This window comes from Emys orbicularis, chromosome 6 (genome assembly GCF_028017835.1).
Source record: "Emys orbicularis isolate rEmyOrb1 chromosome 6, rEmyOrb1.hap1, whole genome shotgun sequence".
Lineage (NCBI taxonomy): Eukaryota > Metazoa > Chordata > Testudines > Emydidae > Emys > Emys orbicularis.
The window spans coordinates 80,826,075-80,853,133 of NC_088688.1; the positions used below are offsets into that span (position 1 = coordinate 80,826,075).

The 27,059-nt window shown below is 42.2% G+C and overlaps 1 protein-coding gene across 1 annotated transcript in view; it reads right to left on the reverse strand.

The window, feature by feature from the left end:
* FBN2 (fibrillin 2) overlaps positions 1 to 27,059 on the reverse strand; it is a 260,834-nt gene that overhangs the window by 109,913 nt on the left and 123,862 nt on the right. Inside the window, exons 20-23 of the mRNA XM_065406785.1 lie at positions 20,756 to 20,875; positions 14,396 to 14,533; positions 11,017 to 11,067; positions 10,339 to 10,464 (exon numbers count right to left, since the gene is read on the reverse strand). Of these exons, the coding sequence (XP_065262857.1) occupies positions 10,339 to 10,464; positions 11,017 to 11,067; positions 14,396 to 14,533; positions 20,756 to 20,875 (435 nt within the window). The remainder of the gene's footprint in view (positions 1 to 10,338; positions 10,465 to 11,016; positions 11,068 to 14,395; positions 14,534 to 20,755; positions 20,876 to 27,059) is intronic.

Sequence of the window (27,059 nt, forward strand, 5' to 3'; positions counted from 1 at the left end):
AAAATCGAATTTGTCAATTCGAATTAGCGTTAGTGTGGCCGCAATTCGATGTTATTGGCCTCCAGGAGCTATCCCACAGTGCACCATTGTGACCGCTCTGGCCAGCAATCTGAACTCGCATGCACTGGCCAGGTGGACAGGAAAAGCCCCGGGAACATTTGAATTTCATTTCCTGTTTGCACAGCGTGGAGAGCACAGGTGACCACAGAGAGCTCATCAGCACAGGTAACCATGCAGGCTGATAATCGAAAAAGAGCACCAGCATGGACCGTACAGGAGGTACTGGATTTGATCTCTATATGGGGAGAGGATTCAGTGCTAGCTGAACTGCGTTCGAAAAGACGAAATGCCAAAACTTATGAAAAAATTTCCAAGGGCATGATGGAGAGAGGCCACAATAGGGACACAGATCAGTGCCGCGTGAAAGTCAAGGAGCTCAGACAAGCCTATCAAAAAGCAAAGGAGGCAAACGGTCGCTCCGGGTCAGAGCCGCGGACATGCCGCTTCTACGCTGAGCTAAATGCATTTCTAGGGGGGGCCGCCACCACTACCCCACCTCTGACTGTGGATTCCGAGCTGGGGATAATCTCATCAGGGACACCTGATGATTCCGCGGAAGGGGAAGAGGAGGAGGAGGAGGAGGACGAGCTGGCAGAGAGCACCCAGCTCTCCGTTCTCCCCAACAGCCAGGAACTGTTTCTCACCCTGACTGAAGTACCCTCCCAAGCCTCCCAAGCCAGCACCCAAGACCATGACCCCATGGAAGGGACCTCAGGTGAGTTTACCTTTTAAAATATAAAACATGGTTTAAAAGCAAGCATTTTTAATGATTAATTTGCCCTGAGCACTTGGGATGCATTCGCAGCCAGTACAGCTACTGGAAAAGTCTGTTAACATGTCTGGGGATGGAGCGGAAATCCTCCAGGGACATCTCCATGAAGCTCTCCTGGAGGTACTCCAAAAGCCTTGCCACAAGGTTTCTGGGCAGTGCAGCCTTATTCCGTCCTCCATGGTAGGACACTTGACCACGCCATGCTAGTAGCAAGTAATCTGGTATCATTGCCTGACAGAGCCTGGCAGCGTATGGTCCCGGTGTTTGCTGGCATTCAAGCAACATCCGTTCTTTATCTTGCTGTGTAATCCTCAGGAGAGTGATATCGCTTAGGGTAACCTGGTTGAAATAAGGGAATTTAATTAAGGGGACTGAGGTGGCCGTTCCTACTGGGCTGTTTGCCTGTGGCTGAAAAGAAATCCTTCCCTGCATTTAGCCAAGTGCAAGGGGGGGGGGAGGATTGGCCCAGAGCTTTTCGCGTTTTGCTAGCAGGGATCTTCCCTGATACCAGCCACGCGGTGGGGGGAGGGATAAAGCACTCATCCCAGAGAATTCATGGCGGGTGGGGTGGTGGTGTTAGTTTGGTTCCTGCAGGGATCTTCCCTGATACCAGCCACGCGGTGGGGGGAGGGATAAAGCACTCATCCCAGAGAATTCATGGCGGGTGGGGTGGTGGTGTTAGTTTGGTTCCTGCAGGGATCTTCCCTGATACCAGCCACGCGGTGGGGGGAGGGATAAAGCACTCATCCCAGAGAATTCATGGCGGGTGGGGGGGGGGTGTTAGTTTGGTTCCTGCAGGGATCTTCCCTGATACCAGCCACGCGGTGGGGGGAGGGATAAAGCACTCATCCCAGAGAATTGGATGGGGGGGGGGGTGTTAACCTTCAGCAGCAGAAAACAAGCTAACAGGAAAACTGCAGCACAACGGGCTTTGCTTGGTATGTGGGAAAGCAGGGCGCAGAAGCCTAAAGACAGTGGCTTACCATGGCAGCATGCAAGGTGAATTCTGTTTCCCCGACCTGCGTCTGTGATCTCTAGCAGCAAAGCCACAGGCACTCAATATTAAGAGGCAAAATGCGACCTTGCACAGAAATCACATGTGCTATGTAATGTGAATAGTATACACCGTGAAAGAGTATAAGCATTGTTCTGAAAAATGTATCTTTTAAAAAAATTCTCTCCTTTTTTCACTCCCTCCAGCAGGTGCAAATGTTTCAAGCCTCCCTCCTCCTTCCCGAAGGCTATCCCAGATAAGGCGTCGTAAAAAAAAAACGAGAGAAGAGATGTTTTCCGAAATCATGCAATCCACCAGGAATGAAAGAGCTCATCTGAATGAGTGGAAGGAGACGGTTTGCAAGTATAGGAAAGAAGCCAGTGACCGTGAGGACAGGAGGGACCAACGTGAGGACATGAGGGACTAACGTGAGGACAGGAGGGACCAACGTGAGGAGAGGAGAGACGCTCGAGATGAGAGGTGGCGGCAGGAAGATCAGAGGAGTCGGGAAGCAACGCTGGGGCTGCTGCGTGAGCAAACAGACATGCTCCGGCGTCTGGTGGAGCTTCAGGAACGGCTGCTGGAGAACCGAGTGCCGCTACAGCCCCTGTATAACCCCCCTACCTCCTCACCATGTTCCATAGCCTCCACACCCAGACGTGTAAGAACACGGGGGGGGAGGCTCCGTACACCCTCCCATTCCACCCCAGTGGACAGCCCAAGCAAAAGGCTGCCATTTTTTTAACCTTTTTTTACTGGGCTTTTCCTTCCCGCAGATCCTCCTCCCAAACCCCACTCAGGTTCTGTGCCGCTACAGCCCCTGTATAACCCCCCTACCTCCTCACCATTTTCCATAGCCTCCACACCCAGATGTGTAAGAACACGGGGGGGGGGGGAGGCTCCGTACACCCTCCCATTCCACCCCAGTGGACAGCCCAAGCAAAAGGCTGCCATTTTCTTAACCTTTTTTTACTGGGCTTTTCCTTCCCGCTGATCCTCCTCCCAAACCCCACTCAGGTTCTCTCCCTCTTTTTATAATCAATTCATAAAGAATAAATGATTTTTAAACAATGGTGACTTTATTTCCTTTGAAAGCAAGCTGGGGGAAGGGGGAGGGTGGGTTCCTTACAGAGAATGAGTCAATAAAGGGGGCGGGTTTTCAGGAAGGATAAACAAACATAAATTTCACACTGTAGCCTGGCCAGTCATGAAACTGGTTTTCAAAGCTTCCCTAATGCGCAGCGCTTCATCGTGTGCTCTTCTAATCGCCCTGGTGTCTGGCTGCGAGTAATCAGCAGCCAGGCGATTTGCCTCAGCCTCCCACCCTGCCATAAAGGTCTCCCCCTTGCTCTCACAGAGATTGTGAAGCACACAGCAAGCAGTAATAACAATGGGGATATTGGTTTGGCTGAGGTCTGAGCGAGTCAATAAGGATCGCCAGCGACCTTTTAAACGGCCAAATGCACATTCTACCACCATTCTGCACTTGCTCAGCCTGTAGTTGAACAACTCCTGACTCCTGTCCAGGCTGCCTGTGTATGGCTTCATGAGCCATGGCATTAAGGGGTAGGCTGGGTCCCCAAGAATAACAATTGGCATTTCAACATCCCCCACGGTTATTTTCTGGTCCGGAAAGTAAGTCCCTTGCTGCAGCCGTTTAAACAGATTGGTGTTCCTGAAGACGCGAGCGTCATGAACCCTTCCCGGCCAGCCCACATGGATGTTGGTGAAACGTCCCTTGTGATCCACAAGTGCTTGCAGCACCATTGAGAAGTACCCCTTGCGGTTTATGTACTGGGTACCCTGGTGCTCCGGTGCCAAGATAGGAATATGGGTTCCATCTATTGCCCCACCACAGTTAGGGAATCCCATTGCAGCAAAGCCATCCACTATGACCTGCACATTTCCCAGAGTCACTACCTTTCGTAGCAGCACCTCCGTGATTGCTTTGGCTACTTGCATCACAGCAGCCCCCACAGTAGATTTGCCCACTCCAAATTGATTCCCGACTGACCGGTAGCTGTCTGGCGTTGCAAGCTTCCACAGGGCTATCGCCACTCGCTTCTCAACTGTGAGGGCTGCTCTCATCTTGGTATTCTGGCGCTTCAGGGCAGGGGAAAGCAAGTCACAAAGTTCCATGAAAGTGCCCTTACGCATGCGAAAGTTTCTCAGCCACTGGGAATCGTCCCACACCTGCAACACTATGCGGTCCCACCAGTCTGTGCTTGTTTCCCGGGCCCAGAATCGGCGTTCAAAGCCTATAACCTGGCCCATTAACATCATAATCTCCAAAGCACCGGGGCCCGCGGTCTCAGAGAATTCTGTGTCCGTGTCCATGTCCTCATCACGCTGGTCGCTGCGCTGCAATCGCCGCCTCCTCCTCCTCCTCGCCTCTTGTTTCTGGTCCTGTGTAAGCATAAACTCCACGAGAAAGCGCGAGGTGTTTATAATGTTCAAGACTGCGTTCTGGAGCACAACGGGATCCATGCTTGATGCAGAATGGAGTCTGCAGAGTTCACTCAGGAAAAAAGGCGCGAAATGGTTGTCTGCCGTTGCTTTCAGGGAGGGAGGGGGAGGCTGTACCCAGAACTACCTGCGACAATGTTTTTTGCCCCATCATGCACTGGGGTCTCAACCCAGAATTCCAAGGGGGGTGGAGACTGCGGGAACTATGGGATAGCTATGTAAAAGCTACCCACAATGCAACGCTCTGGAAATCGATGCTACTATGGTAGCTTGGACGCAAACCACCGAATTAATGGTGCCTAGTGTGGCCGAATACATTCGAATTTACAAAATCGGTTTCCTAAATTCGAATTATATAAATTCGAATTAATCCTGTAGTGTAGACATACCCTTTTTTCCAACAGAGCAAAGAAGGTCTGGTTGACTCTTCTGAGCTCATAATACTGCATTTAATTTTATTGATTTCCCTTTCCAGTTCTGATTCCTCCCAGATTTACTTTTCTAAACATACAGATTGAAACCTGATGGACAAATCTGTGACAATGCTCCGTTAGCATTCCAGAACTCTGCCAGTACCAGTGTATGATTTAGCAACTGTAGAATAGTGTAAGTACTAAGGGCCTGCTCCTATGCCCATTCAGGTCAAAAGAACTCTAGTCACTGACTTCAGTTAATGGAAAGATTCTCATTTACATCAATGGAAATTAGATTAGACCTTAAGAAACAGTGTATTCTACAGAAAAGGGGGACAGTTACAGTGTGCAAGGAAAAACATGAAGACAAATGCATTGTATAAGTAACACAACTCAGACTATGATACAAAGAGCATTGTTGATATGGAGAGAAAACCAATCTACAGCTCCAAAACAAAATATGTTGTATTAATTTGTCATATGACAGACTAGACCAGGAATTAGGTTTTAATAAGCATTGTCTGGGTTTTTTAATGCTCGACAGGGGAAATAAAGGACTGATGAGGGAAGATGGAAGAGCTAAAAATGACATACATGAGTTATAGATATATTTTCCATGCAAATCCTTCAAAATAATATAAATTTCCTGTGTAAATTTCCTGTATATGCATCTTGATTTAAACAATTTACAAGACAAATGTAAGAACTGGAAATGTAATCCTCATGGTTTCCATGTCCCCTCAAGATGTATAATTATTTTCTGCTCACACAACTGAGCTAATACACACTTGATTTCATTAAAACCACTGTAGTACATTAAGCAGTTTGCAGCAAGTAAACTTACTTCAGGAATGTATCATGTGGCCCAAATTGCCTAGGTAGTCTAATAGAAGACTTAGGCCATGTAATTTAAACTGACATTTATTGGTTAAACCCTGGCAAAATGAAGTGGTGGACTTAAGGTAAAGTTGTAATATACGTTGTTTTAAAATCAAAGTCCCTCATATCAGTTCTCACCTCCATCCACCAACTGTAAGCGTCACACTGCTCCTTGTAACATTTCCTACAGATGCTAGAAATAACATTACCAAGCGTGGAAAAAAGTCTAAGCCAAACCTACTGTACAAAACTACATAAAGATGCCAATTACACATACACATCCTGATTTTCTGTGAGCAAACAAATATGGGAAAATGGAAGCCCACACCATAAACAAACATATTGGCTAGATTGGATTTTGAGTCATTTCCTTTTTCTTTGCTACATTAACATTCACTATATGCATATCTGCGTTCTTATCAAAGCTCTGATTTTTATATACACATGCTAAAAAAAAAGAGCACCAAGCCCCATGCTGTAAGTGAAATAACTTAAAAATATAACAGAATTAATGCCGAGAATTGATTACTAAAGTGCAACACATAATTCACTATAAACTACTACCAACAAATCAGGCAATGCAAAAGTTTGAATCCCCCTCCAGCAATTCCTCACCCTTACATCCTCTACATCAGGGGTAGGCAACCTATGGCACGCGTGCCGAAGGCAGCACGCGAGCCAATTTTCAGCAGCACTCACACTGCCACCGGACCAGGGCGCTCTGCATTTTAATTTAATTTTAAATGAAGCTTCTTAAACATTTTAAAAACCTTATTTACTTTACATATAACAATAGTTTAGTTATATATTATAGATTTATAGAAAGAGATCTTCTAAAAACGTTAAAATGTATTATTGGCACGCGAAACCTTAAATTAGAGTGAATAAATGAAGACTCACACCACTTCTGAAAGGTTGCTGACCCCTGTTCTACATTATCTTCAGCTCCCTTACTCCCCCTGAAAAGCAAATTACTGATTCACATCAGCTGCTGCTAATTAATAGCATAAATAGAACTATAGGAAACATAGAATGAACAGGATTACTATCATGCTCAACTTGAATCTTTAACAGGGGGTGGAGGGGGAATTCCTTGAAGCATGGCAACTGCTCTTAAAGCAAAGGAAAATATGAAGGCCTTGATCCTACAAATCCAGGTGTGATGCAGAGTAGGGAATGCAAGGTGGGTTGCACTGTCAAGTCTGAGTGAACACATAGGTGGAGGTGTGGTTAAACACTAGGCAGAGTCGTCTAAAATGACTGAAAATAAGTCTCAAGAGCTTTTGCTGCTGACCTCTTACTGTGATAAAAATGGATTGGGTATAGGGCTTGGGCATGTCAGAGAACACCTAGTGTGATGCTCATCAAGTTAATGAGAAGATTAGCAGCGCACTTTTCTCTCTAGTCTTACACCTGCTTCTGTGCAGGAGTGACAAAGCAGCTGAGCATTAGTGCTCCCATTAATGCTGCACTCTCCTCCCTGTCCTTGAGCTTATTATACGTGTAACACTCTACACATGTCCTGTATAAAATCAAGCTTTAAGGGCCAGATTTTCAAAAGAGCTCAGCTCCCCAGCAGGAACCTATATAAATGGCAAGAGTGGCTGTGGAGCTAAGAAAACAAATATAAAACTAAGAGTAAGCATACATATGAGATATATATTCTCTCAAGTTCACTATATCAGAGGAAATATAGTTCTATGAAGAAAACCCCCCTAAACCTGGTAACAGTAGCTGTAAGCCGGCTTGTTATACCCTCATCAACAGTCCACATCCTCTAAGGCAAGTCAGTACCCCTAATGTACCACACTGGAATAATTTTAAGGAAAACTTCTCTTGCCTGAGTCCATTGACTTGCCCAGCACAGGTTTATTTTGTTGTTTCCTAGAACTGACAGGTGGAATTTTTCCTCGTAATTAAGTCCCCACCTCCACTCCCAAACGGGATGTTGTTTCTAATTCTCTCTCTCTCTCTTTGGATATTACATTTTTAAATGTATTCAATATGTTTTGAGCTGCTATAACAACATTCTGGTTGTCTTACTTCCAAACTGAATGTGAGTTTCCTAGGAGAAATGTACAGAAAGTGCAAATGTAATGGCTATAGCAATAAAACAGTAGAGCCCTCCAAAAAGCATTATAAGCTCACAAGTTTGAAAGTAGCTGAAAAACTAGGACAATTTAAAACTGTTGGAGTATATCACTTTGGACAATCTCTTGATAGAGAGCCACAGTCATCCATGCTGAGACTTTCTAAAAATTGAAATAAAATAGTTAATTTTAAATTATTTTACCTGGTACCTGCCAGAAACCTGATTTCTATTTTTAACTAAATGCATTTTTCACTCAGAGCCAAAAATCCAAAAAGGCAAATCAGCTGGTTTCTACAAAATGCTCAGTTTAAAAAATAATTTTCCTCTCTTAGAAAATAGTCAAAATGTTGCTCTTCATACTTCAGCCACCAGAACCGCACTAACTCCACTAAAACCATATAAACTCCAGAATCTATTCAAAGTGCACAGTTCTTTGGCTGCCAGTTTCCCCATCTGCGTCCACTGGTCCCGTACCATTTCCAAACAGGGAACTTGCAAGCAGCAGTGTGAAGCTCACAGCTGTTGGACAGAGGTGAAGAGTGTTGTATGAAAAAGTTTCAGACTTTTAATTTAAACATGTACTTAATCACAAATCACCTAAGTCCATTACTGTATTTTGCCAAGCTTTTGCCAATAAACATCCATTTAAATTGCAAGGTAAAAGTCTTATTTAATACTATATAAGAGTTTGGGGCATATGAATGCAGGTTTTATAGCTTCTCAGTTATGTAAAATGCAGGTTCTCTAATGGAAAAAAATGGTCCTTTTCTATCCATTGAAAAATATTCTCGTTTCTACTGGAACAACTTCAGATCTTGCATCCAACTCCTGATACTATCTCTGTTTTTAATACAGCACTCATTACAATAGTATCTAAGCACTGAGGCATATGTATGCAATCAGGACCAAAAGTTGCTTAAAAGACATTAGCTTATGCAAGGATACAAAAGCTACAGAGACCCTTGTGTCCGGGAACTCCCCTCGTTTGGAATTGCTGCAGTGAGTCTCCACAACTCACCATGATGAGATAGGGAATGGGGCCTGTACCCATATGGTAGAGTTCTAAAGAGTTTTTATATTTATTTAGATATCAGTCCTATATAAACTCCACATCAAATGGAGCACATTGAAAGCTCTGTGCACCCTGGACGGATATTTAAAAACAATAATAATACAGGAGATATAATGTAAAAATTAACCAAGGCAGCAGTACTTCTTCCTCACACCCAGTCTCTTACATCATTAGATTGCATCTTTCACATGACCAGCACAGACTAAAACCACCACCAAGCAAATCCCACCTTCAACTGCCTCTTCTCAGCCCTTCATCAACATCCTGAAAACAGATGGGCTTCACAGCATGCCAAGAATGTCAACATATGCAGACTATTTCAGACCTTGGGGGACAGAGCATTCCAAAGGAAAGGGTCCTTTAAAGAGAATGCTTTGCAAGCAGACCCTATCTTTTACAATGGGGAGAATCAAGATCAAAGGCTTTTACTGATCACAACTGTGGCAATATGGCCTGGAAAGAGAGGCAGTCTCTCTCAGGTAGGCAGGTCCCAAGACATTTAGGACTTTATAGATCATATTATTCCCTTACACTCCACCTGGAAACAGACAGCCAGGCAGTGCAGATTACGGAGCACTGATAACACATTCCGCTACAAGAAGAATGATCCTTTCTGAACCAGCTAGAATTTCCAGATAGAAACTGATAATCTTCCAGAAGGTGCAGATGGCCTAAAACAGTGTGGCTCTGTCTGTGTCACATTGCATATGAGGCAGGGACAGATCAGGTCCACTGCTCTTCCCCTAATCCAGAAGTATAGGCTACGGCCTTTCTGCAAGGGTGTGCCATGCCCTACTTCTAGATTGGAGATAAAAATTACATGCCCCATCACTTTTGCAATTCTAGGGGACAAAGTCCTATTCCATAGGATTTGCTAACAGGTTCAAGATTTGGCCATTAGAAAACTATAAAATATAATGTTACCATTGACTCATTGATCAGGAAAATCCCATTACTATAATAACTGCATTATGTATTAAACTTAGTATTTCTTTCTGAGCCACAAGGAAGAACAATGTGCTGTTTTCTCTGTAATTACTATGCTTGAACCTGAGTCCCTTAGCCCCCATGAGCCACATGTGTGACATGCTTTGCTCATCATTGCAACCAATTCAAGAATGAAGGGGTTAACAGAAGCAATGAATAATACAACTTCAACTGGTTAATTTTTTTTAAAGCACAGAGATTTACATTTTTTGATACAGAAAGGTCTTCTTTTCTGTGTCAGAGTGTCAGTTTCTTCTGTTGACTAAATGCTGAAATCTAAAAACTTGATCTAACACTGCAATAAAGACAAGCCATTTCCTTTCAGATAAGCCTAGCTGGATATGCTGCAAAATAACACTTGAGCAGCACAGACTGTTTGGATTAGCAGCACAGAGCTACTGCATCCCAACTGCATTACTAGCATGAGCATCAGCAGTACTCAAGCTTCAACCCATACCCTATGACAGGCCAGCTAGCTCAAGTTTAAAACTCCGCTCAAGGAATGATGCATTCCAGAAACTATAGGACTATTTTAAACTGTGCAAAGAACATGAGAAGTCAGTCATAGAGCTAAGGAACAGTGAGAGGTGACCATGCTCTTACCTAAACACACTCGACCTGTTCCATCCAGCGTCAGGCCTTCTGGACACTCACAGTGAAATGATCCTCTGCTGTTAACACAACGTCCATTGGGACAAACACCCGGGAAAACATCACACTCATTTACATCTGATGTGAAATGAAGCACAAAAAGAAGTTGAAGTTCTTAATTTATTAAGGTAGCTACAGCCTTATTGAGGATTTAAAGTTATGTCACAGCAATCAAAATATTTTCAGTTATACAATATTAGGATCTGAAGACTGTTCTTTCTTACACCTGGCTGCCAACTGCCTCCTAGGGGTTGTTCCAACATCTATGAATCACCATGGTATAAACACACCCCAGCCACATTTCCTTTTTTGTGGAAAGGTCTCCTGCACTGGGGGTGAGGGTGGATAATGCAACAGTTTCTCCACTTATTTAGGGGGAAAACCGAGGGTGCTCAAGTTTCAATCTGCTCTGTACCATCAGAACAAAGATTTCCTTGATTTCCTTTAGCTCCTCAAATACCTTAGGGTAGGGCAACACTTTTCAACAGTCACCATTGCCTGTGATGACAACCACCAAATGTCAATTTGATTAACTTCTCCAAAAACAAGGATATAATGTAATGAATCCTCTTTATCCAGTTAAAAAAAAAAAAAAGTGTGCTACTCCTGAGTAAGAAAGAATTACTTTACCTTCACAGGTAACTCCCTTAACTCTGGCAAATCCTCTTGGGCAAGCTGCATCTGGAAATAAAAAAAAGGAACAATTATTTTCAGAATTATACGACTATAATAGTTAATCATAATCAGAAATGTTGTGACCTTCCCCCCCTCAAATTTATACTAATGGCCTATCAAAGCGGAACAGTGGCATATTCTTAGTATTAAGGGCCCATTTAAAAAGCAAGAGCAGAAATGCCCTGATGTTGTCTCAGTAGCGGGTAGCATGACTAGCTCAATGACGCAAGGGCATATAAATTAATTCTGTCTCTTTCCTATTTGTCCAACTCCTTAGAGCAACTGCTGTGATCCTTCCTTTTTCACACATCGGGAGCTCAGACAATATTCCTGCTTTCAGTCTCCAGTCCCAGAGGATATTAAGCTCTGTGATTTAGAAATTATGCTATTTTACAAGCAGCAATAGTAGAGAAACAAGGTGGGTGAGCTATAGAGCCCTGTAAGGTGGAAAGGTCCGAGAGCTTGGGCTGCAGCCTGACCTTGAACATCTACACTGCAATGAAGCAGCCCCTTAGCTTGAGCCCTGTGAGCCCGAGTCAGCTAGCATGAGCCAGTCGCTGGTGTCTAACTGCAGTCTAGACATATCCAGAGTCTCACAGCTAAATACAAGGTGGAACAGATTGTTTAGCATAAGTCGTTAACACATATTTCAAGGGACCATTCAGTAGCCCATGAACACCCTTCCAGTCATAAGGGGGAAAGGTTGGGGGGCAGGGAAGGCAACTGGCGGGGGGATGTTAATGAGTTACAGATTATTGTAATAAGCCATAAATCCAGTGTGTCTATTCAATCCATAATTTTTAGTGTCTAGCAAAGTTATGAGCTGCAGCTCCCAGGTTTGTTTTTTGAAAGTGCTGTGCAGGTATCCTTTGAGGATACACACTGAGAGGTCAGATATATAGTGATCGCTTTGTGAAAAGTGTGCACCCACAGCTGATATGGTGTTTTTGTCTTATTTTCCTGTGTGACTTTATTCAACAGCACAATGGTTGTCTGGTTTCACCCACATAGTTGTTATTGGGGCATTTTGTGCACTGAATCAGGTACACTACATGTTGTGATAGGCATGTGTAGTACCCATCGAGCTTGAGAGGTGTGTCAAGGGAGGTGTTGATCATTGTAGCAGTGGAGATATGTCTACCAGTTTTGCATTTGTTGTTCTGTCAGGGTCTGGTATCGCTTTGAGTTGGTGTGTCCTGGTCTATGGGGAGCTTGCTTTTGATGACGAGCTTGGAAAGGTTGGGGGGTTATTTCAAGGCCAAAAGAGGGGGTTCCGGAAAGATTTATTTCAGGATGGGGTCCCCATTAAGTATGGGATGTAGTTGTTTGTAATACATATGGATTCCAGTGTGGGGTAGTAAGTGACAACTAGGGTGCGTGGTCAGAGAGGGTTTTATTTCTGTATTGAAGCAGGTCCCCTCAGATATTTGGGTGGCCTGCTCCATGATGCAATCTACTTCTCTGGTGGAGTGTCCTTGGTGAAGGTGGTTTGGAGTGTGTTAAGGTGTATATCACTGACTTTCTCCTCGGAGCATATTCTGTGGTATCTGAATACCTGGATTTAGATAAACAGATGTTGTGGTGTGTATGGGGTGGTTACTGGATCTGTGAAGTTAGGTGTGGTGATCTGTGGGTTTCTTGTATGTAGTTGTCTGTAAGGTTCCATTGTTGAAGCTGATTGTTGTGTCCAGGAAGTTGATGCTACTGTGGAAGTGTTCCAGAGAGAGTTCAATGAACGGGTAGTGGCTGTTTAAGTTGTGGTGGAAATCTCCGAGGAAGTTTAGGTCGTCTGTCCAGAGGATGAAAATATCATTGATGCATCTCAAGGATATCAGTAGTTTCATGGTGCATTTGTCCAAAAATTCTTCCTCAAGGTGGCACATAAAGAGGTTGGCATATTGCAGAGCCATCCGAGTACCCATGGCTGTTCCCATGGTTTAGCCAAAAGTATTTTTTGTTGAATGTAAAATTGTTCTGGGTGAGGATGAGTTTGGCGATGTGTGTGCAGTGGCTATCTGAGAATTGTCCATTGTCGTGTAAATATTTGAGGCAGCCAGCGAGTCCACCATTGTGAGGAATGTTGGTGCAGGGAGGGAGGTGACATTCATGGTGGCAAGGATGGTGTTCTGAGGGAGGTTGTTAATGTTGTGGAGTTTGTGGAGAAAGTCAGTTGTGTCCTGGAGGAAACTGGCCCTTTATCTGTTGAGTGGTTTTAAGATGGTTTCTGAGTCCCAGTATTCCTTCCGTAAGAGTGCTGTGGCCAGATATGGTGAGTGTCCCAGGGTTCCTCAACCATGATGACTACATTAACAAGGCTAATGGACTACTCTCTGACACCACCTACTATAAAGAATTCAGAGACGATCCCACACCACAATTTAACCAGGAATTTAAGGATATCATTAAATCCTTCCCCAAACAACTTCAAGAGAAACTCTACAAACTCATCCCCCAAGAACCCACCCCAAGAACCTTATACATGTTTCCCAAGATATACAAACAAGGGAACCAAGGCAAAAACCACTCAGTACATTCTCAAATGAACTCTCACAGGAAAATGCTAAAAGGCAAAAACACCATATCAGCCGTGGGTGAACACTTCACAAAGTGAAATCAGAGACTGAATAGAGACACTTGATTTATGGCTTATTATAACAATCTATAACCCACTAACAACCCTCCCCCGCAGCATCCTCCCTCCTCCCCATGACTGGAGGGGTATTAGCAGGCCACTTCACCTTGAATGGTTAACTACTTATGCGAAACAATATGTTCCACCTTGTATTTAACTCTGAGTTAGTTTCCCAGATCTGAAGAAGAGCTCTATATAAGCTGGAAAGTGTCTCTCTCTGACCAACAGAAGTTGTTCCAAAAAAGGATGTTACCTTACATACCTCCTCTCTCTAATATCCTGGGACCAAGATGGCTAAAACAACCCTGCATAAAGCAGCAGTAGTGTCAGTACGAAGGTTGCTTGTTTTTAAATACCTGCGTTTTTGGACTTTTCCAAAAGCATACAGATTTTTCACTAGATATTTCTCTTCTTTGCTATCCTTACCCTTGCCCACACACACAGACACGCTATGGGGAGAATGAAAACTCATCCCTGTAGAAATCAATTAAAAATGTAATTTACGGGTGGACTTCATGGTTACAAAGGGTTCACACAGTGAGGGTTAAAAGTTACATTAACCAACTGTTCTCATTTTATTATTCTTCTACTGAAAAATACTCTGATGAGAAAGATTATTCAATTGAGGCACAATTATTTTACCCAGTGATACATCTATCCTTCCCCCTGAAAGCTGGAAGACATTACTGCCTAGAACCATACCTAATTCACATCGCTCGCAAGGGCTGCCCCAAGCAGCTCCTAAAGTAGCACAACATTCTGATTTCAGTGTAGCACCATTAATGTTTACTTCACAGCGATTGTCTTGGATGTTCAGCCAGCACGTTCCTTTCAGACTATCTGCAGTGGATTAGAAAAGAATGGGAGCTGTCAACCAAAAAAAGAGTTTATTTTCAAATCTGTTTAAGGTAAAGAACATTTATCAAAAAGGAAGAGTTATTCAATTTCTTCTACTTTTCTCTGAACTAAGCTGCATTTTTATTTATCTCTACACCCTCAGAAATACATATATTTATGAATATAGTGGATGCTATACTCCAATATACATCTTTAATATATCTATGGTTAGAGCATGTTAACTTATGTCATAAGATTATTTTTCTTAGCACAAATATGATTTAAATATTCAAAAGGGTAGGTGTGACGTTGTGCAGTCTATATGGTTTTATAAAAACATAATAATAAGTGAATATAATGTAACTGGAATAGTTTTATAAAAATATGATAATAAGTGAATATAATGTAACTGGAATATGCTTCATGCAAAAGGTCTCTTGTAAGGTATCATTGCAAAGCTTATAATCTACTGAGTGTGATCATCCTATTTGTATAAATGTACCACTCTTGTATCTAAAACTAGAAATATGAAATATAACTCTGAGGGCCTACTGTAATTATGCAAAGTGTGGGCCATTAATAGTGGTTTGGAATCTTGATGACTCCCATTAACCAGGACCATTGTCTGCACATTGTCTGCGGTTGTGTTTACCTGTTAGTCTTCCTGTATATGTGTGTGCTGGCAAGTGGGTAATGAAGTCTTGCAGTGACATGTGATCATGTCACCTGACCTGGAATCCATCTTTAACCTGGGTGCTTTTCCAGTGAGGGGGGGTGGAAACCCAGAGGGACAAAGGGTTCCTGCCTTATGCAAAAGATATATAAAGGGGTGGAAGAGAACAAGTGGGGAGAGAAGCCATCATGAAGAATCCCCTAGCTATCACCTGAGCTGGAACAAGAGCTGTACCAGGGGAAAGAATTGTGCCCAGGCCTGGAAGGTGTCCAGTCTGAGAAAAAACTTACTGAAGCATCTCTGAGGGTGAGATTATCTGTATTCAGTTTAATTAGACATAGATTTGTGCCTTTTATTTTACTTTGCTTGGTGACTTACTTTGTTCTGTCTGTTACTACTTGGAACCACTTAAATCCTACTTTCTGTATTTAATAAAATCACTTTCTACTTAGTAATTAACTCAGAGTATGTATTAATACCTAGGGGAGCAAACAACTGTGCATATCTCTCTATCAGTGTTATAGAGGGTGAACAATCTATGAGTTTACCCTGTATAAGCTTTATACAGGGTAAAACGGATTTATTTGGGTTTAGACCCCATTGGGAGTTGGGCATCTGAGCGCTATAGACAAGCACACTTCTGTGAGCTGTTTTCAGGTAAACTTGCAGCTTTGGGGCAAGTAATTCAGACCCTGGGTCTGTGTTGGAGCAGGCGGGAGTGTCTGGCTCAGCAAGACAGGGTGCTGGAGTCCTGAGCTGGCAGGGAAAACAGGAGCAGGGGTAGTCTTGGTACATCAGGTGGCAGCTCCCAAGGGGGTTTCTGTGATCCAACCCGTCACAGTAGGCATAAATAAAATGTTATAGACCAGATTCTGATGTCTCCTATATCCATGTAAAATCAAAGTAAAGCCTGCCCTACTGAAGTCAATGGGGATTTTGCCATTGACTTCAATAGGACCAGGATTTCACCCACTGTTTGTTGTGCTCCCAGAACACAAAGTTGTGCAGTATTGTTAGAGCTGCCAACGATGCCTAGACACCCCAGAGGGGGAAGATGGAGTCAGGGTCCTTCTCCCTGTCATGCCTATTAATAGCTGGAGGCCATGCCCTTTAAAAGGTGTAGAAGAGATTGCCTCAGAGTCATTTTGTGTAGATTTGGTTTTAATAGCACTATTGGGGGGAGGGATAGCTCAGTGGTTTGAGCATTGGCCTGCTAAACCCAGGGTTGTGAGTTCAATCCTTGAGGGGGCCACTTAGGGATCTGGCGCAAAATCAGTATGTGGTCCTGCTAGTGAAGGCAGGGGGCTGGACTCAATGACCTTTCAAGGTCTCTTCCAGTTCTAGGAGATAGGTATATCTCGATTTATTTATAATTTTTATTTTATCAGAAGCATTTTGCATCCCTTTGTCCACTGTAGGCAAAACTCCTCCAGCAAATACTGTTCTGGTGGTATATCTGAGAAACTGCTATATTCAAAATGATTTAAACTATACAGCTAACAGGTGATTTCCCTCATATCAGCTACATCTGGATCTTCCAGCCAAAACCTGCTAGGCTTATCTTATTTCAGCCTATGAGTTAATTTCCTTTATTTTACACAATCTCTCTTGCAGAAACAAAATTTACAAAGGGTAGTCACTGTGACTTTTTCCTCTGGTGAGAAAGTTATTTATTACCCAGCATCAAAGCATTCTTTCTGCCACTCGCATCTCTTTGATTCTAACTTGAAATAAAAAAAAGTATCCAGGCTACAGGCAGATGGCAGCCTACTGCTTTGTGCACTATGGTTGAATGGTGTCAGAATTTCACAAACCATAACTCAGAAGTGCATAGAAAGTTATTTCAAAGAGCACAAATGACAGTATTCCTATTGTGTGTATATTTCCCAAAATGGCAATGTAGCATTTATACCACCAGCCAAGTACACCATCTTAAAAAAAAAAAAAATTAAAAAAAAAAAAAAATCTACTCTCCTTTCTCAGTAGGTGATTGACTACAACTCCATTAACAGAATTGTCCTCCCTGGATACATTCATTTGGGAATACTATTAATGTGAAAGTAAAATGAACCAGTGGCTAAAAGCAGCTTTTAAAAACAGTGTTTATGATAGCTGCAGAACTGCCATCCTTTAGAGACCAAAGTCCTCTCTCCACAAAACAGATAAACCGGACCCATCCATTCTAGGGTGATAGTGAAATTCAGCAACAGTGCTACAGTCTGGCCTACATTGGGAGTGGTGCACTAAAACAATAAAATTAGCTTCGGTACAATATTGTTAGCATTATTCCAACACAACTGTTATACACTTTCACTTAAATGCCATGTGGTGTGCTACAATTACATTTTAAATAACTTCTATCCTCATTAGTAAGGTTAAAATTTTCTCATGGTTATTTTTAGCAAAAGTCATGGCTAGGTCACGGGCAATCAACAAAAATTCACGGAAGCCCATGACCTGTCTGACTTTTACTAAATATAATCAGGGGGCCGGTCCTGACAAGGGGGACAACTGAAGCCTGAGCCCTGAGTGGGGGCATGAGAGCCCAAGCCCTGGTGCGGGAGGCAGGGGGTCCAGCACCCACCGCCGTGGCAACTGACAGCCCCAGGGCCTCTGCTACAGCCCCGGGGCTCAGAGCTCTGGGGCCCCCACTGCCTGTGGCAGCTGACGACTTTGGGTGCCCCTGACGCCTGTAGTGGCTGGGAGCTCTGGCCCTTGGGCTGACAGCTCCAGCCCCGTCGCCCTGGGCGGAAAATATCACAGAGGGCTCTGAAAGTCACAGAATCCATGACTTCTGTGACATCATCTTATCCTTAATCATTAGGGAAAGAAAAAAAGAAAAAACCCTCAGATCACTCATGTCATAAGGACTGATTCTGATCTCTGATATCAGCATAAATCAGGGGTAGCACCAGAGTAAAATTGGTGTGAGATCAGTATCATGCTGATATATCTGCATTTGTCTACTTATTTTAGTCTCATTAGATTCTCTTTTTCACTATATCAATACACTTTCACATTACTGTCATATCAGAGAAGCATTTCTGCTATACATTAGCTTATCAGCACACACTCCTCTCCATTTGTAGCATTACAGTGTCAAAGCTGACAGGGGCACACAGCAAAGAACAGTGGGGCAAGAGAGTATTGGTACATTCAGGACCCAGGCCTTTCATTGTAGGGATGAGGTCAAGGGAAAAAGTTGTTTCATTAGCCTATTGGTTTTTCAAACAGCATATATTTAGGTTTGGCAGAATTTGATTTTATTCCTTTTTAAACATTTTTGACAGATAATATTGATTTTTAAGCATTTTTTGTTTTTGTCAATGTCCATATTTGCAGGAAATTTCATAGGTGTGCGGGTCAGACAATTATTTAATGACAGATGCTGAGATTCAAAAAGTTAAAGTGTTACAATGATTAATACACAAATTGGCAACAGCAGCTGTCAAAAATATACAAAGTATATTAAAATCAAACTCCAATAAGTTCTCAGGCAGCAGTTTTCTTATTTTGCCTGTCTGTAAATTTCGATCATCATCAATGGAAATATTTTTTCAGTGGTTTGAGTGTGTACAGTGAAATTGATGTTTACAGATATCTACTGACAAAAATCCAATCCTTTCAAGCCTACTTATATTTGACAAAAGTGTTTATCAAGTTTTTTTTTCAGAATAAAAGAGCTATGTCCTTTAATCCTTACATAGGAATAACCAAGGACAAATTGCCTTTCTTGCAACACCACTGAAGCCAATGGCAATTTTGCCTGGCTAAAAATGATAGGATTAGGCCCTAATTTTGTAAATCTGTATTTGTCAATTTTGCTTTGCCTCCAAACCACTTTTGCTCCTACATAAATACGCTAATCATTACATAAATGCTCTAAATCCTGATACAGACAGAACCCAGATCAAAGTCAGTGGAAGTTTTACCTGTTTGAGGACTTCATGATTGGGTCCATTATGCTCTCTTTCAAGTTAAGTTATTAATGTATTGAATGTATGCATATATTGTTTAAACCATATCTGGCTACTCCTTCCAATGTTTGTCTGTTTTCATTTTCCAAACATTAATGTCTTTCATTCACTTTAGGGCCAGTTTCCGCCACAATTACTGAAGCTAAGTAGACTTCACTATCCAAATAATACTAAACAAATCAACAGGACTACTTATGTAGTAAGGTCCAAATTAATATAAGCATTGGTCCTTAATTATTTCACATCAGTGTTGCATCTGGAAACATGAAAAAGCTTAAAAAATAATCAGACAAAGCGCATGGATGAGTGTGGTGAGGTTCACATGAAGGAAAGAACACAACCTCTTAGCTAACCACAGATGCGCCAAAAAAAAAAAAATGCATAAGCCACTTCTGCTACCTGGGAATCTAAGAAGTCCAGGGTCCAAAAATAACCTTAGATTGCAAACCTTTTTGGTAAGAGATGGACACACCAACCCATCAGATGAACAACCATAAACTCTTCTCAATTCCTTAAATTCCTTCTCCCTGCTAACCAGTATCATCTCTGTCTTTTCTGGACTGAGTGTCTGACAAATCCTTCTCATCCAGGTTCCTCTCTCAACTAGGCACTGGAAAGGCAAGGAAACTGCAATATCAGGATCAAACAAATTGGAGACTTAGAGCTTTGTGTCATCCTAACACCACTGGGACTCCAGCCCAATTCCTCTCACAAGATCCCTCAAATAAATATTGCACAAGTGGGGTGACAAAATGGAAGCTTGTGGGCACTTAAGGTGGATGAGGGTCAGCCAAACACCATGCTTTCAGACCTTTCAGAAAGGTAGGAACAGAGCCATTGGTGAATGTCCCCAAAGCCAGATTCTGCAGCTGTGCGAATGACACCTTGTGGTCAACCATCTCAAAGGGTGTTGCTAGATCTAACAAAATCAATGACACTTGACTTTTTTTCCATTGCCTGGAGATCATCAATCAAGGATATAAATATGATACATATTTTATCCCCAAACCATTGCAATACCTGTTACCAGATAGACAAAGATCCAGGAAGAGTGTTCCAGATGAATCCAGAACTATCTTGTCATGTCCTACTTAATATCCTTCCCCAAAAAAGGAAGGTGTGAGACAGTGCAGTAATTGGGGAGGCCAACAACATTTAATTATGGCTGTATAAGCAACAGACTAACCACCCTTTGGTTAAACTGACATCTAGCCCACTTGGAGAGAAGCAATAATAATATTTGTCAATAAACCTCCCCACTGGTTCTCACCAATCATAAAATGCATGGACCCATAGTAGCCTGTACCTGTGTAGGTGGAATAGTATCAATGAAATTGTTATGTTTGTATCCTCTGCTCCGATGGAAACAGGCAAACTTGTCTGGATTTGATCAATGTTATTCAGAAAGCAAGTCCAAAATGCCTCACAGTCAGATATGCTAGTCTACTACCAAGTACAAATTACCAGGACTCTCTTGTTTATTTCTCAGTTTCTTTAATCAATGTGATCAATTCCCTTTGTGTTAATAACAATAAAAAAAATCAAACCAAACAAACACCACATCTATACACTCACCAATGCAAATCAATCCAGTAGAATCCAGTTTACTGCCAGGTGAACACTCACAATTGAAAGAACCAAGATTGTTCCTGCAGGCGCCGTTGACACACGGGCTGATTTCACATTCATTTATATCTATAATCCAGAAGGAAAAGGTACCGTTAGGACAGCCATGCATTTCTGGAAAATATTATGCTGTATAAATGAAGCCATGAACCACGATATGCCAGAATGTCTGGTAAATTTGGCTTTTTTATTTTTTTTTAGATGAGGTACACAGTATGCTGGGGCAAGCACTGCGTATGTATGTGCATGTGTAAAGAAGTATTTGCATATTTTGTAAGTGTTAATTAAATGTCGCTTTCTTAGAAAGGCCAGAAACTTCCAAGAATTTGGACTAAAACATTTTCCAGAATAATTTATAATTGTCCTGTGAGAAATCAAAATCCTTTTTCCATGGAAAGCAATGCATTCCCAGCCAAAACACACTGTGCACAAACAAAGGCCTTATTGTTTCTGTCATCTAGGCTCCATGAGGCTTTGGAAGAATTAAGAAAACCTTGTCAGAAACAAAGTATTACAATGCTGGCTGCAATTCCATAGTCCTGGAAAGTGCTCAAGAAAGAAGACTGAAACTGTAATACTCTAAATAGTATTCCACTCCAGCTACTCTCCTTCTCACTTTCACCCACATGGGGTTTTTTTAAGCCCGTCCACATGTAAGAATAAGACTCCTGCTGTCAGCATTAGCCTTTTTAAAAAAATGAAATTACTTTTTAAATAAAAAAAAAAACTACCAGCATATTCTTCCTAACAACCACCAATTATGTCTTTTTGCAATTCACCAATTTTGTTTTAGATTTGGATCCTAAATCAAATTAGACATCCTAATCCTAACAGATAGTTCCTGTCATGGGTCACGAATGAAAAGTTTGGGTGCATGCTTATGTTCTTAAATAGTGATATACAAATAATGCCAAGCCCATAAACCTAAAACAGCCTGACACAAATTAATTAAAAATTAAATAAAGGACCTAGGTAAGTATTGGAAACAGAAAACATATCAATGGCTGATTTTCAAGGGAAAACAAACTATTCCACTTATTTTATAGAAGTAGTACAAAAGGTTCCATTTTCTATTTGGTGTAGTATGCAATATCAAGTCTTCATTTCTCTACATGTTTATCTCTTTATGGGCTTTTGAGGTCATAAGAACAACAATGAATTTAAACTATTCACTGAATCACCTGTGTTAATAAAATGATGGAGCACATCTAGAAATCTGAAACCTTTAGGAAACTGATTTCTCTCTCTATCCCCCCAAAACGTACTGTACTGAGGGACAAAACCCACTCTAATTAATAGGACTGTTCAACTAAATAAAGTGATCAGGACTTGGCCCTTGATATAAATTGTTTTTGAATAGTGACAATGCTTTATGCTAGTATACAGAGCAGCTGCTTTTGAGAATAAATTCAATATTCTTGTTCCCATATGACTAGCAGGAACAAGGAATTTGGTGGAGGCAGATCACAGAGTGATGCTGGAGATACCTTAAATATTCACCACCTGCTAAATGATTCTCAAGATAGAACTAACTTTGGAGAACCTACATGTAATGTACTTCTGCAAACCTTGTTTTCAATGGCTATACATTCTTTAAAACTGAGAAAACAAACAGGGAGATGAGGGTATCTAAACTATGGTAGGACATGTAGCTTCTCCCTTTCAAAGGGCTACCAGGAGAAACAGAGCAGTCTTCTTTTCGCTATTAATATAGTATATTACATATGCATATATGTATATTACACACACAAATACAATAGAAGATATTAAGGTTGCATAGACAAGCACTCTAAAGTTAGGAAATGCCAGAATTAAGGTTTTCTGTGCAACGTTAATTTGTGCATACTGGTTGTGCATACTGTCCACTGTGCTACAATCTTTAATTATATGATCACATACTATTTTGTTCCCCAGGAACCCTGCCTCATTCAGTGCACCAGGATGGATAGCGCCCACTTGATGAACAGCTATTCAATATTTTATTTTATCCTTGCTGCGCAGGTGTGTAGCCCTGCGTCTTATTTACTGCACACTATTCAAACCCTGCTCTGAAGAGTGAATTATTAATTTCCTCATGGGCTTTTCTATGGTGTTCAGCACTCGAGTATTTCAATGCTTCAACAAATATTAATGAATTTACTTTCACAATGCCCTCGTGAGATAAAGGATGGTGTTATTACCTTCCTTTTATAGCTGGAAAACTGAGGCACAGAGGGCATGTCTACATTGCACACTAAACCTGGACTCTGACTCAGGTCTGAACCCAAGTCCTTTTTTTGTCCACTCACAAATCAGTGTCTCTCAGGTCTGCAAGCACTCAGGACCGGGTCCTAGGACCCTGCTAGCGGGTGGGTTCAGACCCAGAGTCCTACTGAGACGTGGGTCCAAGTCCCGTCATTTTGTAGTATGCACACAGGTCAAGCCACAGCCCCAAGTTAAGTCTGCATAGTGCAGTACAGACGTGTTAGCATGACTGTGAGACTGAGGGTCCAGCAACTATAAACTCAGGTTTACAATGCAGTTGTGGATGCTCAAGCGTGGGCGTGGAAACTGAGTCCACAAGCCCAGATCCCACGGACTCAAATTTACAATGAAGTGTAGATGTGCCCAGACATATAAAGCTAAAAGTTTCTAATTATTGTAGGTGCTCAATGTGAGATGCCTACGGCCTGATTTTTCAGAGTAGTTAGCATTATAGAGCACTTTATATGTTCACAGCACATCTCCCACTGATGTCAGCTGCAAGTGTTCAGAACTTCTGCAAACCAGACTAATGGTCTGAAGATAGGCACCCAAGGAACACGCAATTAGTGGCCATCATGAAGTTTGGTTTAAGTGAATTGCCTAGCATCACACAAGAACTCTGTGTCAGAGGCAGGGATAGAAACCAATTCTTCAGGGAAACATTCAGCTTCCTTAACAATGAGACCCCCCTTTCTCTTCCTGCAATAGCCTTCCACATTCACTACACACTTTCCAACTTCTGCAACAAATGAGGCAGGGCTCCTACAGACAACAGTCTCATTCTCCACACAACCTGATTCATCCCTAGAGTAGGTCCATACTGTGCACTGAAAGAGGCAGAGGTCTTGTTGAAAAAAAGTATGCAACTTATATGTAGTATGCAACTATATCATAAGGCATGTGCACTGCACTGGGATGAATTAAGGTTGTACAGGAACCTTAATTCTAGTATTTCCTAGCCTTTGAGTGGCTGACTTTGCAACCTTAATAATGTTATTTTAACATATTTTTGGTGTGCAACTTCCTAGGTTTTTAAAAAAGTAAATTGAAAAAACAAATTCCTTCATCTGTAATAATATTGACACCCACACAGATCATCAGCAAAATTGGAACCTTTAGATCAGGGGTGGGCAAACTTTTTGGCCCGAGGGCCACATCTTGGTGGGGAAATTGTATGCAGGTCCATGAATGTAGGGCTGGTGAAGGGGTTTGGGGTGTGGGAGGGGGCTCAGGGCAGGGGGTTGGAGTGCAGGAGGGGGTGAGGAGTGCGGGAGGGGGCTCAGGGCAGGGGGTTGGGGTGCAGGAAGGATGTGGCAGGGGGCTCAGGGCAGGGGGTTGGGGACTCAGGGCAGGGGGTGCCTGCAGGCAAGGGCAGTGCACGGAGCCCTCTGGCCTCCCACCCCACCCCCAGGGGCCATAGGGACATAGTGCCGGCTGCTTCCAGGAGTGGCGCGGGGCCAGGGTAGGCAGGGAGCCTGCCTTAGCCCCACTGCGCCACAGGGTTGGCAATCCCACAAGCCGGATCCAGCCCGCAGGCCATAATTTGCCCTCCCCTGCTTTAGATCCAGCACATAAACCTCTGCCACTTGAGCTAGAGAAGTAACTGATGGCAGTAGTAGGTTGCCATCCTCTAAATGGACTAGCACTAGTGAGGAATCACACAAGCTTCCATAGGGTTTACACAGATATTTGCTGACAGCAGAGCAATAGTGAGATTCAGGAATCTTGGATCCTATACCAAACTCTCTCTCCCCACACTTTCCTCCACTTGCACACAAATACTCCTACCACCCACATTCCCCATCCTCACTGGCTCCAAGTCCCAATCTCCTTCCTGTACCTTCTCATTCTATCTGTGTCCTGTTCCCGCTGCATCAGGCTCCCTGCACCCATCTCTTTGTCAAGCCAGTCACATTTCTGCCACTATGGCATCCCATTTCTTTATGAGATCTACCTCCCCTCCTCCTTATCCACTGGTTCTCAGTCTCCTTTCCCAGACAGTCCCAGTCTCCACCCTTCACTTCAGGTCCCTATCCCAGTTTCCCTCTCCTCTCTGCCAGCCTCTACTCCCAGTTTATATTCCCCACACCCAGGCTTCTTGTCCCAATCTATTCCCCCTGCTCCTGCTACCCTTCCCCACCTCCCTCGGGTTTGGTTCTTGTCCCCTCTGTATTAGAAGTGGGCATCTTCCTTCTTCATGCTCCCTGGGCACAGCAAGGATGTCACTGAGAGCACAAAAGAAATAGGATCTCTGCCGTCAGTCCAGATACGAAGACCTAATCTGCCCACAGTAGCCCTGAGCTGCAACTGCAGGGAAAGTCCTTCTTTCAACCCTGGACTGGGGCATGTTCAGTACTGACAGAATCCCAGGAATTTATGAGCTAAAATCTAAGATATCTGTATTGAGAATGTGTGAACTGAGATTTTTCTAACATTTATAATTTGTCCAGATTTTCACAGGCATAGCTAAAGGCACAGTACCGGCATAAAGGCCACCTGTTTGCCAAATTTTGAGTCCCTGTTCTAAACCACCCGAGTGCTAGAGCTTTTCAGAAATGATTACTAGGATTTTTTTAACATGAGCAAAACAACATTTTCCTTTAGCTTAATTCTCAGAAACAGCTAAACTGTTTTGTCTGAAATTTTGCAAAAAGATGCAGCCTGAGGCAGACACCCAGCATGGAACATTTCAGCCCAAATGTTTAAAAGTATGGCAAAAGTTATAAAGCAACTGAAAACAGCTGCCCATATAACACACGCATGCATGCGCACATACACACACACACACACACACACACACTCTCTAAGTGCCTACATTTTAAAAAAAGAGACATTCTGCTAACCAAATAGATCATCATCAGTCCAAACACACTTAAAATATCTAGTGTTAAAAACATAAAAAGTTTAAAATGTTTTGTTTAAAGAGATACCATCAACTTGCAATGTAATCATTTACAAATGAAGTAAAAATACTACACCTATCTCTAAATCTCCATGACGCTTTCTGTGATTCTTCAATTACATTTTCCATTAAAAAAAATTTCTTTCCCAATTTTCTGTATGAAGACCCACACAAACAAAAAGGAAAATGATTAAGACGCTGATCTTCTAAACACAAACCCACCCACCCCATCTCTATTTTTTCCAGTTTGTTTACTTTGTGCATTTGACACGGTTTGGCTCCAATTCAGCAAAGCACTTAAGCACATGCTTAACTTCCACTGAAGTCAACAGGACCACTCATTTTGAAAGTTAATCACATATAGAATTGTTTGCGTAACAAACTGACTGATAGCCTAAATGATCATACAGGGGGGAAATTACAAAGGCCCCCTTTCAACAAGGCACTTAAATGTGCGGAACACCATCTTCAGTGCTTTGCTGAACTGAGGCCAATGAGCGTCATATGCACAAAGTAAACCAACAGGAAATAATGTTTTCCCCTCTTTGTTGTAATAATACTATTGCTACAATTAACAGCTAAGAAGTAAGATATTTTCAGACAAATGTGACTAAGTTGATAATATTCCTTTAATTTTTAAAATGCAAAGCAAGCATATGTGAACATATTTATCATTTTTAAACAAATATTTTTCTTTAAGTGTGGTGTATATATATATATTGTCGTAGAACCAAAATTGAAACAATCCATTGTACATTCCTTGAAATAAACTTCAAAGCACGTCTGGTTTACATTTGTGGAAACACAATCTAAACCACAGAGCTTGTAAAAATTTCTACTTTCACAGACTCTCAAGGCAAACAAACAAACAAACAAACAAACAAACAAACCCAACAACAACTTGCAAAGTTTTCATAACTTGGTTATGAATAGAAAACAAACACAGGCTTTAATGTTTCATTATGGTTATTGCTGAAAGTTATATTAATTAAAACTATATTGTTGAACAGCATGCATCTGAGTAATGTAAAAGCATGACACAACGTTACTATTGAGAGCAAAACTTTACAGCTAGTAAACTGAACGGCTTACCATTCCTTTGAAAAC